This window comes from Tachyglossus aculeatus, chromosome X2 (genome assembly GCF_015852505.1).
Source record: "Tachyglossus aculeatus isolate mTacAcu1 chromosome X2, mTacAcu1.pri, whole genome shotgun sequence".
Classification (NCBI taxonomy): Eukaryota; Metazoa; Chordata; class Mammalia; order Monotremata; family Tachyglossidae; genus Tachyglossus; species Tachyglossus aculeatus.
In genome coordinates this window covers 6578641-6591892 of record NC_052100.1, presented here as the reverse complement: position 1 = coordinate 6591892, position 13252 = coordinate 6578641, and the positions used below count along the sequence as shown (strand labels likewise).

General features: G+C 50.2%; 1 protein-coding gene across 3 annotated transcripts in view; it reads right to left on the bottom strand.

Annotated features, from left to right (window-relative positions):
• CANX (calnexin) overlaps window positions 1-13252 on the bottom strand; it is a 32470-nt gene that overhangs the window by 6160 nt on the left and 13058 nt on the right. Inside the window, exons 2-12 of one of the 3 annotated variants that reach the window (XM_038771014.1) lie at window positions 11851-12036; window positions 8901-8974; window positions 8479-8537; window positions 7817-7958; window positions 6992-7073; window positions 6546-6738; window positions 4802-4991; window positions 3439-3552; window positions 2556-2712; window positions 1554-1769; window positions 676-795 (exon numbers count right to left, since the gene is read on the bottom strand). In XM_038771014.1, the coding sequence (XP_038626942.1) occupies window positions 676-795; window positions 1554-1769; window positions 2556-2712; window positions 3439-3552; window positions 4802-4991; window positions 6546-6738; window positions 6992-7073; window positions 7817-7958; window positions 8479-8537; window positions 8901-8974; window positions 11851-12033 (1530 nt within the window). In that variant the 5' untranslated portion in view covers window positions 12034-12036. Of the gene's footprint in view, window positions 1-675; window positions 796-1553; window positions 1770-2555; window positions 2713-3438; window positions 3553-4801; window positions 4992-6545; window positions 6739-6991; window positions 7074-7816; window positions 7959-8478; window positions 8538-8900; window positions 8975-11850; window positions 12039-13252 lie in introns of all 3 variants that reach the window. The other 2 variants (XM_038771015.1, XM_038771016.1) reach the window with 2 other exon arrangements.

The window sequence follows — 13252 nt, the reverse complement described above, 5'->3', positions numbered from 1 at the left end:
AAAACAGCTACAAGATACAGTACTGACAGAATTGGGAGGCTGGAAACCCTAATCTCTTCCTGGCAAAAACCACAACCAAACAGCCACTTCAGCTTCCTTAATTCAATCAATCAATCAATCAACAGTAGGAATGCTTTCCCTTTGCCAGGCACTGGACTAAGCCTTTGGGAGGGGGTACCACACAGTTAGACATGTTCTCTGCCCTCAAGGAGTTTATAATCTAGCGGGGGACATATACACTAAAATAAATTACAAGAAGTGGAAGCAACTGAGTTTCAAGAGCTGTACTTAAGTGCTGTCAGAGGGGAGTGATGATGGCGGGAGTGGGCAGGGTGAGGATTCAAGTGTAAGGTGTTCAAGGGAATAGTCAGTTCTTAGCAAGTTTGAAAATGAACATTCAAATGCCAATAGTGCATTTGGCCTCCTTGGGTCAAAAGGCCCGCCTCATCAGTAAGAGAGAAAAACCTTTGGCATAAAAATCAATCAAATGGTATGTCTTGAGCTCTTACACACCTGGGAGAGTCCAATCCAACAGAGTTAGCAGACCCAATCCCTGCCCACAGCGAGCTTACAGTCTAAGAGGGGGAGGCAGACATCAATAGGAAGAATTCTGTACCAAAGCCAGGTTTGTCCACCCCCGCCCCCGCCTCCACGTAGCCTCTGCTCCAGCCCTACCTTTCCGGAGCAGCAGAAGAGCACCACCAGGAACACCGGCAGGGCCACGGTCAGAACGTAGACCACCCACAGCCAGGGACGCTCTTCAGCTGCCGCCACCATCTGTCCCACCATGCCGGGCTGAAAAACAAGATGGCGGCGCTCGGAGCTGCTTTCGCCTTCAGTGCGAGGGGCCGCTACACAGGCGGCTCCCGCTTCTCGGCTGTCCTCAAGCTGGGGCCCGGCTAAGCTTGAGCATCCCGAGCGGAAGCCGCTCCTTTTGGGATGGAAAAATGGATGCGCTTCCCACCCCTTCGTCAGCAGATCATCTCCGACACACGGACACTGTCACCCCTCAGGCTCGAAGCGTCCTTAACCTCAGAAAGGGGCTGCCCGGCCCACCAATGCCGCCTTGCTGGAACCCACCCTGGTGCTTAGAGCCCTGAGCAGAACGATGGGCCTACTTTTCTCTCCACACCCCTTGTGTAGCCAGTTCTTCGCTCTGCCCCATGCCCCCCGCCTTCGCCCTGGGGAAGCATAAGCGGACCCCAGGTGGCGGAGATGGTCAGAGGCTGCCGAATGGGGAGCAGCGAGGGACAGGGGCGGGCAACAGGGTACCCCAGACAGAGCCTGGATCTGCATGTCCGGACTCCACTCTTCTAGCGGGCTGGCTGGGGGGTAACTGGCCTCAGCTGCTGTGGCAGAGGCACCGAGTTCAGGCACCCACGTCTTTCAACTCAGTCCTTGACACACCTGCCATCTTGGAAGTGAGGTAGCAAGGCCCCCTTCCAAAGAGGGAAATCATCCCTGGAGGGGCCGTTTTCCATAAGGGAACCAACGAGCGAGCTGACATGGCCAGGGTGGGGGGAGAGACCCAGGTGCCCCAGCCCCGCCACTACCTCGGCAGCCCCGTCGGCGGCTTTCTTCAGCCCCCATCCATCATTGGCCCAGTCGTCGGCCACTGCTCGGTCCGCGCAAATGATAAAGTTGTCAAAGAAGATGTCCGATGTCATGGACCACAGCTCAAGCCCCACGGCGCTGAAAGGGGTCATGCGGAATGGCTCCAGGTCTTCGAAGAAGTCTGGGTTTTGGATCTTCCTGGGCTTCCAGATTCCCTAGCAAAAGCAGAGCACAGAAGAGGAAATGAGGAGAACCAAACGGAGGGCTCACTTCCCTTATCTGCAAAATGGGGTTCAATACCTGTCCTCCCTCCTACGTAGACTGTGAGCCCCACGTGAGATCTGATGATCTTGTATCTACCCCAGCGCTTAGTACAGTGCTTGGCACACAAGTGCTTAAATATCGCTATCATTATTATTAATTAACCTCCCCTTTGATATCTGCTTTCGCATAAAATGGGGGAGGGCCTGGACATCTCCAGTTCTCTCAAATACACTTCAACAGAAAGTTCAGCCTATACATTCCTCTTCATAAACCTTTACCACCATCTGACTTGAATCTTTCCCCTGGGGTCTACACTTACAGCATCTACAAGTGCTGGTAAAAGACTTTCCATCACCATTTTTAGACTGTGAGCCCACTGTTGGGTAGGGACTGTCTCTATATGTTGCCAACTTGTACTTCCCAAGCGCTTAGTACAGTGCTCTGCACACAGTAAGCGCTCAATAAATACGACTGATTGATGTGCACCCCTCCGCTCTAGACTGTAAGCTTGTTTTGGGCAGGAAATATGTCTACCAACCCTGTTATATAATTCTATTGTACTCTCCCAAGTGCTTAGCCCAGTGCTCTGCACACAGTAAACGCTCAATATGATAGATCGATTGAGGGTCTGAATGGGCACGGACTGCAGGTTGCCAGTTGCCTGACCTACTGACTCCTACACAGTTCCAAGGGCCCCGGAACTGTCCCGAGTTCCAGCCAGAAGAGCAGGCACCGACCTGATAGTTGGGGTTGTCAATCATAGGAGACTTCCATTTGCCCTTGTAATTGGGATTGTCGATCATTGGCCGTTGCCAGACGCCACAGCCGGGGGACGACTCACATTTGGGGTTGGCAATCTGAGGAGCCTCCCACTCTCCATCCATATCTTCGTCCCTAGGAAGACAGACCTCAAACCTCAGGCGGGGGAATCTCCGACATGCCGGGCTCACGAGAGGTGGGGAGACCAGCCACCCACGGGTGAAGTACTTTGATACCCACCACACCCTGACAGCCCTCGTGTCCAGATCCTTTCACTCTGCCGCTTTCCCCATCTGGAATTTACTTACCGTCTGCTTCCCCCTCCTAGATTGTAAGCTCCTTGAGGGCAGAGACCGTGTCAACTGTCGATACTGAATTGTCCTCAAGCACCTAGTCTGGCGCTCTGCACACAGGAAGCTCTCAACAGATACCACTGACTGACTGATTTTCCCCTAAACAAACTGCCCACTGAGTTTCGAATGAGGTTTGGCTTGTTAAATCACCATGTTGTCTAGGATTTAGGGAGGGGTGATTCCAAGACCGATGAACCCAGGTGACTGGAGAATCCCACTGTGCACCGGAAACCCTCCCTGCCTCTTCCTGGATACCCCAGGACTCCTCCATTCCCCAGCTCCCACCTGGAACCTTTGAAAAAAAAAAACAACACCTGGTTGTTTTCCACCAGTGGTGATTCAAGCGCCTTATTCAACTATGCATTCCATCAATCACTCGTATTTACTGAGTGCTTAGTCCAGTGCTCCACACCCAGTAAGCATTCGATAAATACGATTGACCGATCGGTTGGTCTCAGTGGGGTTTGGCTGGCGATTCCAAGTGGGAGAGCCACCATGGGGGACCCACCAGTCTTCCGGTTTCTCGGCATCCGGATCAGCAACGTACTCCGGCTCGTCATCTAGCCAGCCTTCTGGTTTCGTGGCTTCCTCGTCCGGAATCTTAGCCGGGGCGTCCTCGTCCCTGGAAAAGCAAGGGAGGAATGGAGGGCTGACTTGGAGTCCCTTCCCAGACTGTCCCTCCTAAGACTGGGTGTCCACCTTCACCACTCCAACCCAGTTGAATGCTGTTTTCGGGTTCGGTTCAGGGAGACGACTGGACAATCTTTACGGGACCCTGAGCTCTCCGGGGACTGAAGACAAGAAGCGGATTTGGAAAAGGCATCTGGATCCAGTTTGAATATCTTAACTAGCATGCTTTTTTATTTTTTTCAAATGGTATTTCTGTGTGCCAGGCACTGTATGAAGCAGCGCTGAGAGTCGATCCAAATTAAACAGGTTGGACGCAGTCCATGTCCCATATGGGGCTCACATTCTTTAATTCCCATTTAAAGAATGAGGTAACAGGCCCAGAGAAGCGAAGTGACTTGCCCATGGTCACATATTAGACAAGTGGCGGAGTCAGGATTAGAACCCAGATCCTCTAACTTCCAGGCCTATGCTCTTTCCACCAGGCCATGCTGCTTTTCTCCCTTCAGCTCTCCCTAAAAAATTCACCTTTCACACCTCAACAATAGCAGCAATCCACAGGGGATCATCGAGAATTACAGAGGTGGCTATCAAACCAATCTAAAACCCTGGGACCTTTTGGGAGCTAAGACTGTCGGGCCCAGATGCTGACTGCCTGATCATTCACACAGATTTTTGTGGTAGAGTTCCCACTGCCATCATCATTTCCATAGACTTCAATCAGCCAGAATCTAAATCCTAAGCCAAAAGACTCCACTGCAGCAAATCAATGATGGTACTTTACTGTGATCCATCTTGGACTCACTCACTCTAAAAAACACATCCAAACCTAAAGTTTGCAGCCACTTTCTGAGACTATTCCAAAGCAGTTTCGAGGTCTACTCTTTAGGAATTTTTCCTAGTCGAGAAGGCAAATTTACGGGGCCATCCAGAGGTTGAATCCATGCCCTTGGTTCAGCGGACACAGCCCGGTCCTGTCAATCAGGAGATCTGGGTGGAAGGCCTAGTCCTGTCCACTGGGGCTCTGTGGCCGATGGGGAAGATCTCTGACCAAGAAAACACCTAGAGCGCTGTCCTCTGAGTGGCTGGATCCAGTGGGACACCTAAGCACCAGCTGGTTGCCAAGGCAACTCCTGGCACTTCCTGGGGTGCCGGACCCCTGCCTAGAGGCCAAACCCTGGCCCGGAGTCTCGCTCAGTGCTCTCGGGAACTAGCTGGGGGGAATAGGCCCGGCGGCCATTCACCAGTCTTCCGGTTTGACGGCATCCGGGTCCGGGATCTTGGGTCTCTCGTCCCAGTCCTCCGGCTTCTGGTCGTCGGGGTCCTCAATTTCCCGCGGGGGGTTCACAGCCGGGGTCATGTCGTTCAGCAGATTCCCGCTGTTCACAACCGTCTGGTCCACCAAGATCTCAAAGCTGTTGTCTGGATTCAAGACTACAGGGGGGACAGAGTCAAAAACAGGACTGAAGGTCTGGGCTACATCACAGCCTTCTCTCCTTAACCCCTACCCAAGCTAAAACAGACCTCCTAACTCTTAATTCCCCTTCATCCCAAGGCTTTGAAGATGACAGCTCAATAATAATATCGACACGAGTGATACTGGTTAGGGGCTTACTGGTGCCGAGTCCTGTACTAAGTGCTTAGGAAGATACAAGGTAAACCAATTGGACACAGTCCTCATCCCATAGGAAGTTCAATGTCTCAGGGGGGTGGGGGTGGCAAACAAGTACTGAATCCCCATTTTACAGATGAGGACAACTGAGGCTCGGAGAAGCCAAGTGACTTATCCAAGATCAAACAGCAGGCAAATAATGATCAGGGTTAACACGCAGGTGTCCTGACTCCCAGAGCCATTCTCCCCCCACTAGGCCATGTTGGAGATACTAAATGAAAGTGGACACCTCATTTATTTTTCTATTTATGTACCTTATGTAGAAAGGACAGAATGGTTTAAAAAAACCAAAAAAATCAGAAAGACACTTTTAGAACGGAATGTGCCAAGTCTCCCCTATACCGAATTGACCCATTTGCAAGATAACTAATCAGCAGCAAAGGTACTGAACACCATTCACATCTTCACTATTTCAGCAATCTAAACACATGCCCGGGGGCTTCCTGCCAAGTGAAACGGACATGGGAAAGACCGAATCAACCGACTGATTAGAATAATCAGTGATAATAATAACCATTATTTGTTAAGTGCTTAACATGTGCTAGATGCTGGGGTACAATGGGACCAGTCCCTAACCCACTGGGGTCTTGCAGTCTAAGACGGAGAAAGGTACTGAATCCATTTTACAAAAGTAGTAACTGGGGGGTGGGAGGGGAGAAGAGAAGTAATCTGCCCAAGTTCACCAGCTGGAGCCAGGGTTAGAAGCCAGGTCTTCTGGCTCCCAGGCCTGTAACTCTTTCCACTAGGCCTCCGCTGCTTCTCTAGAAGTCAACCCAAAGCCATTAAGAAAGGCTTCACTAAATAAAGCTCACCCCACCCCCAAATTACTACCGATGAGTCCAGCCGACTCTGCTAAAAAGGAATCTGCCCCCGCCCCCCCCACCCCCCCCCACCCACCCTGCACATGTGGCCTTGGTGCCCTATTTATGAGCACCTAAATAAGCCCGAAACACTAAAGGAAATAAGCTGGTCTTTAGGAATTAGCTATCTAACCACAGCACGTTCCCTTTTCTGAAAACATTCCTCAGCTCAAGCTCTTTATGGGACAGGAAGCCTGTTCTTAAAATAGCCAACTGAAAACCCATGGTCTGAGCTCACCCATCTGAAGCGAGCGCTCTTTCAGGGTGGACAAATGGAGCTCATTATTTTCATCCCTAAAACCATACAAGTCACCAGACAATTCTCTACTTATTTGGGATTGGGCTTCCCTTCTCTTTGAGGTTAGTAAAAGGCACATTCGCCTATACTTGAACTTCTTTAAAAAAAAAAAAGTCATCCACAAAGCACAAAAATCTCCCATTTACTCCCAGATTTACCCAGAGTATACAGATGAGTCTTCTTATCAGTGAAGTAGGTCTTCAGATCTGCATCTGGACGCTTAGAATGCTTCTCCTCATATACTCCGGTTTTTGGGTTCTTATGGCGGAAAATGAAGTGCAGTTTATAGTCCTCGCCACACTTATCTGGGCCAAACATGATGGTATACGGAGTTTTGTCATGGAACTGGTCCTGTGGGAGAGAGGGCAGTGGACGTTAGCTCTTCTCACAGCCCAGGACTGTGCCCCTCTCAACCCCTACAACCATTTCTCTCCACTTCCCATCTCGACACATGAATCCGTAACCCGTCGGGGACCACAGAGGCAAGAATTAATGCTACTTTGTGGGACCTGCCCAGCCCTGTGGGGTGACTAAGAATCAACCCCCTTCTCCATCTTTGTGCACAGGGGACATTCATTTCCGAGAAGGGCAGAGGGGAACTCACCAGGTTTAGTTCCGGAGTAATGGAAAGCAGTTTCACGTAGGCCCCACCACATTCTATTCCGCTTTGGAAATTCACCTCGTACCTGTTTCATTGTGGGAAGACAAGTTAAAAGTCAGCGTGTAAGCCCAGAACGGTTCTGTAACTGCTTGTGTGCTTCACAGAAGCCTGAAACACTGATTCCAGACAGGTCTCCACATCTCTCCTCCTGCAGTTCTTCGGAGCTAAACTTCTAACTTTGGGTAGAAGTTCTACCCCTTAGTAGACAGGGCTTTATGTTAATGCCTTATATATGGTCTACTTCTATCGATGTCTCTCTCTACCTCTAGATTGTAAAGTTTGTTGTGGGGAGGAAACTTGCCTACCAACTTTGTTGTGTTGGACTCGCCCAAGTGCTTTGGACAGTGCTCTGCACACACTAAGCGCTCAGTAAATACCATCAATGGCGATGACAGGGCTGTCTTAGCGGATCCCAACTGCCAAGACGTTAAGAAGCAGGGCTCCATGGTCTCCCTGATTTCCACCTATTGGGTTTAGCAGAGAGGATTGATCAAGTCTGTGAGTCAGGAGGAGAGTAGCTGTAAAACCCCAATGAGAACAGCATGGCTAGACAGGAGCACTGATGCACCCTGGATAGGAAAGCATCAAGGGAAGGAAAGAGTGCAGTGTCCTAGTTTTGATATTGCAAACAGAAACCCATAAAATGGAAGAGGACCACTGTCCTCCTACTGTGCTGAACAAAAGCTCCCGAGGGGATCCCCAAGCCCCCAGGACTGTCTCTGCCTTCTTCCTTAGAAAAGCAACATTTGGGCAGTCATTTCCACTTACTGAACGATGAGGGGTTTGGTGTCAAATACAAAGGGTTTGGACAGCTTGGCAGAAATGGCATGATGTTTGGCCCGCGACAACAGCACGAGTCCTTTATCTCCTGGAAGCTTGCTCTCCTTCATTTCTTCCACCTCCCATTTCCCTGAAAAACATGGCTTAAATCATTCTTGGTCGTCACTAACTCTTTCTGGAAATTTAAGGCTCCCCAATTAATTCCTCTATTACAAATGAAAAGTTCCATCAGACCAAGAAAGACCAAGGTATTTCAGCCAAAAACCAGTCTGGGAACTAGTTACCCTGAAATAACTGTCCACGATTGGTTCAAAATACTCTTGGTAATAAATTATATGTCTGTTGTTCAGAACAACGCTTTCCTAGGACAGATGCTCAGCTGAAAAGGAAAAAGAATTCCCTAATGACAAAAATCTGGGGTCGAAAGATTACGATGGGATCCGCTGGTTCAAAGCGGAAAGCTCGCTGCCCTTGCTTCTCATCCTGTCGACGAGAAGTCTTGAGGGTGGTGTGGAGTTTTGATTTTTTGCGAAGACCCACCCCGAGGACCACTCCCACAAGCACCCCTCACACCCCCGGCTCAATCTTGAAAGGTTACCACAAAAGGCAAGGCCATGAATAAAGCCTCTCAGTCTAAATCTAAATCTCACCGTCATATTTGGCGATCTCATCGTCGGTATCATCTTTCTTAGCTTTGGAGAGGACCCATCTGTGACAAAGGCAGACAGAAAAATGAACAGCCGGCTATGAACAAAGGGAAGAGTACATGTTAGAGGGTAACGATCACAGTGCTGTTACAAAGGATGGTCGGCAGATATTCAGATCCCTGATATACCTAGACAACTTTTCATAGCTTTTGTAGAACTTTCCAAAAGACTTGCTCCAACACCTAAATCTAGGCAGAATAGGAACAGGAAGGGATAAGACGGTCTTCCTGGATAAGTTATTAACGGCACTCAAAGTGCCAAAGGTCACACTCACCCAAAGGAACATGAAAGTAACCACGGCTTCAGAAATCACACATGAAAGAGGAGGTCTTGAGCAGGTCTGCCACTTTCCCTGTAATGCTTACCCTGCTAAAGTTCCTCTGTCAAAGGCATCGGCAAAGAAAACCTCCCCTGTTGGAACTGGAGCTTTGTAGGTAACCTAGGAGTTAAAGAAAGTGGTTAATAATAGCAGTAGTGGTATTTGTTAAGCACTGGGGTAGGTATACGTTAATCACGCTGGACACAGTCCCTGTTCCAGATGGCGCTCCCAGTTTAAAGGAGATAGGGGGGACAGGGATTCAATCCCCATTTTACAGGCGAGGAAACTCAGGCCCAGAAAAGTTATCACTTGCCCAAAGTCATGCAGCTGGCAAGTAGTGGAACAGGAATTAGAACCCAGGTCTTCTGACCTCCAGACCTGTGCTCTTCCCACTATCCTACACTGCCTCAAGTTCTACCAAGCCTGGGATCTTCTGTGCAGATAAGCTTTTAGTAATTTCCCTTTTCATCCCCTCCAGGCCAACTCAAAAGCTTTCATTTCCCTTCCCCAGGAATCCCCGGGGACACGCGTCTCCACGCGGGGCAGACAAAATATCCAACCAAAGCCCAAACCCTGTATTTGGAGGCGGTGGCAGGCGACCATCGGACAGGGTTATTTCTGTGGGAATGTTGAACTGGGTCCCCGTTGGCCGAGCCCTTCCTGGCCACATAATTTTAGAAACAAGCACTCTCCTTTAGTTGTGCCATCCCAGAGCCCTCCAATGGGAACACACTTGGTTTTGTCATTGCTGCAGTGTCTTCCACCTGCCCCTGCTTACAGATAATACATGTATTCCCTCAGTCGATTCATCAATCAATGGTATTTACTGAGCCCTTACTATGTGCAGAGCACTGTACACAGTGCTCAACAGGGGCCATTTTTAGGCTGTCTTCAGGCCCAGACTAAGCTCCCCTTTTCCTCTGCTCCCCCTCTCCTCCCCATCACCCCACCTTGCTCCCTTTGCTCTATCCCCCTCCCTGCCCCACAGCACTTGGGTATATATGTACATACTTATAATTACAATTCTATTTATAATCATGCTATGATGCCTGTTTACTTGTTTTGATGTCTGTCTCCCCACTTCTAGACTGTGAGCCTGTTGTGGAAAGGATTGTCTATTTGTTGCTGAACTGTACTTCCCAAGCACTTAGTACAGTACTCTACATACAGTAAGTGCTCAGTAAATACGACTGAATTAATGAATGGCAGGCTTCAGAGGCTGCAGGGGATCCCGGATTGCGGAGGGTCTCGCCAAACCTCTCTAGTCTTCATGTAGAAGTCAGGTCTTTTTCTGGACCTGGGCCTTTCCTGGAGCCTTGCTAGTACCCATGGTCTACCCACGGGCGCCACATCCCCAGGAGCTGTGGGGATCACCACCCCCACCACCCCCCCCGGCACAGGGCTGTGCTGGCCCCGGGGGGACAATGCTAAAGCTTTCCCGCCCTTTCGGAGGCTAGTTGGAGGGCAGCTGGAGTTGGCCCATGACACTTCTTGGAAAGGTTCCGGAGGTGGCCAAAATAGCAGGTCCCCCTTTCACCTTCTGCCAGGAGGCTGCCTCTGCCTTTCCGTTCTGTTCACATCCAAGCCGTCACCAAAACCTGCCGGTTTCAGCTCCGCAACATTGCCAAGATCCACCCTTTCCTCTCCATCCAAACTGCTACCCTGCTCATTCAAGCTCTCATCCTATCCCGTCTGGACTACTGCACCAGCCTTCTCTCTGATCTCCCATCCTCATGTCTCTCTCCACTTCAATCCATACTTCATGCTGCTGCCCGGATTATCTTTGTCCAGAAACGCTCTGAGCATATTACTCCCCTCCTCAAAAATCTCCAGTGGCTACCAATCAATCTGCGCATCAGGCAGAAACTCCTCACCCTGGGCTTCAAGGCTCTCCATCACCTCGCCCCCTCCTACCTCACCTCCCTTCTGTCCTTCTACTGCCCAGCCCGCACCCTCCGCTCCTCTGCCGCTAATCTCCTCACTGTACCTCATTCTCGCCTGTCCCGCCGTCGACCCCCGGCCCACGTCATCCCCCGGGCCTGGAATGCCCTCCCTCTGCCCCTCCGCCAAGCTAGCTCTCTTCCTCCCTTCAAGGCCCTGCTGAGAGCTCATCTCCTCCAGGAGGCCTTCCCAGACTGAGCCCCTTCCTTCCTCTCCCCCTCGCCCCCCTCTCCATCCCCACATCTTACCTCCTTCCCTTCCCCACAGCACCTGTATATATGTATATATGGTTGTACATATTTATTACTCTATTTATTTATTTATTTTACTTGTACATTTCTATCCTATTTATTTTATTGGTATGTTTGGTTCTGTTCTCTGTCTCCCCCTTTTAGACTGTGAGCCCACTGTTGGGTAGGGACTGTCTCTATGTGTTGCCAATTTGTACTTCCCAAGCGCTTAGTAGAGTGCTCTGCACATAGTAAGCGCTCAATAAATACAATTGATTGATTGATTGATTGTTCCTCACCAGGCTCTAGGGGTGAGAGCAGCCACTCACCCCCACTTTAGGGACATCAAGGCTGAGTCACCCTCCCACCAAGGCCCAGCGGGTCGGACGATCCGCTGGGGACAGGGCAGTGGCAGGGCTCAGGGCTCCGGATCTGGGTGGCACCAGTCTCCACAGCATTCCCTGCACTCCCGCCATGCAGCCTGCAGTGACTCCGGCTCCAGTGCAGCTGGCAGGCAGCAGAGCCGCCCTTTCTCCATTCCCCAGCCCCACGCCCAAGATAAAAAAGTGGTCCTGCTGGCCAGGGCCACACCCAAGGGGGAAGAAGGACCCGCTCAACGCTTACTCGAAGACACCCTTCTGAAGAATCCACTTTTTCGATCGAACGTCCTAAGAAGTTTCTTAAGCTGTACCAGCGACCTTAAAAATAACGCAGTGGACCTGTTCCGTTAGGTGCTTTTTTAAAATGGGGGAAGATGAAATTTCTTCATTATTGCCAAGTGGCAAAATACATAGGAGGGCAGAATTTCAAGAAGGGAGTTCAAACCTTTGGGGACGGAGGAGGTGAGCTGGCCTCAGGCTTGGTGTCTTCTCCTTCGTCACTGCCCCCATCCAGGTCATCCTCCACATCCATTACATCATCATCATGGTCTTCGTCCCCGTCGTGGGCCCGAGTCAGAGTCGCCCCAAGCACCAGCAACGTCACACAGAACAGCCACTTCGCCTTCATGGTCTATCCGGGAGGAAGAAAGAAAAATAAAGAGCAGGAGGAGTGAGAAGCGAAATCAAAGCTTCCAAGCCCTTTCAGCTTCTGATCGCTCTACTGCTGATGTACGTGGAGGAGCAATATTCCAAAGCACCAAACTAAAGGGAAACAAAAACTAGGGGCCTTGGAATGGATACAAAGTTACATTTACAAGACAAAGTTCTAGAATGGCGGCATCAAGGTCATTTGGTACGATCAATCCCTTCAACTAAAACATGATTTTTACCACCTGAAGTTGGGGCCCTCAACAGAAAGCCTTCATGGCAAGGGCAGGTAAGCAGATGAAAATTTGGAGATCCTCAAGTTAGATCTGCGATGCAAGGGAAAAAGAAACCCAACTACAATTTGCCCTAAGATCGCCTAAGAGCTAGTTTTGGGTCAGTGATGCATGCATATGCGTGCACGCACATGCAAGCACGCACACACGCACACACCCTGACAGTTAACACCTGTTCAATTTAGATTCATCAGTGACAATGTGGTCTCTTCAAAAATTCTTTAACCCAGGGACTATGCTCTTGCAAAACCCATACTATGGGGAAAAAAACCCAGCATTTTAGTCATCGAAAGCATTGACTGAGTGCCTAATGAATGCAGGGCACTGTACTAAGCACTATGGAGCAGACCAAATGAGTTAGTAGAAATGCTCATTGAGAGGTGGAGGAAGATTGGGACAGCAAACTGACCACCTGATTATGTGGAATCACAGGGGTCTCAGAGGAGTGAAAGCAGTGGAAATTCAGTTGTAGAGTGGCAGGAAGGTGGATGAAATGGACGCAGTGGAGTGTTTGTGTCACGCTTCTGGAGTTTAGACAGGAAGGGGAGGGACACGGGAGGATAGCCGGATGGTGCAATGGGTTTCAAAGCTTTTTGTAGGCTGAGGGAACGTGAGCATGTGTGGAGGCACAGGAGTCGGAACTATCAGAGAGGGAGCGGTTGAAGATGGTGGCCAGGGAGGGAAGCAGAGAGGGGGCAAGTGTTTTGAGGAGGTCAGAAGGGTTGGTGAATGCAGATTTCAAAAGTAGGTGAGCATCTCCTCCTGAGAGATGGCCGAGAAGGAGAAAGTGAAAGGGGGCTGGTTGAGAATTCTGGCTGGTTGGTCTTGATTTTGTCAACAGAGCAGGTGGGAGATCGTTGTGGGCAAGAGAAATCAAGAGAGAGGGCAGGGTTCAGGGCATGAGAC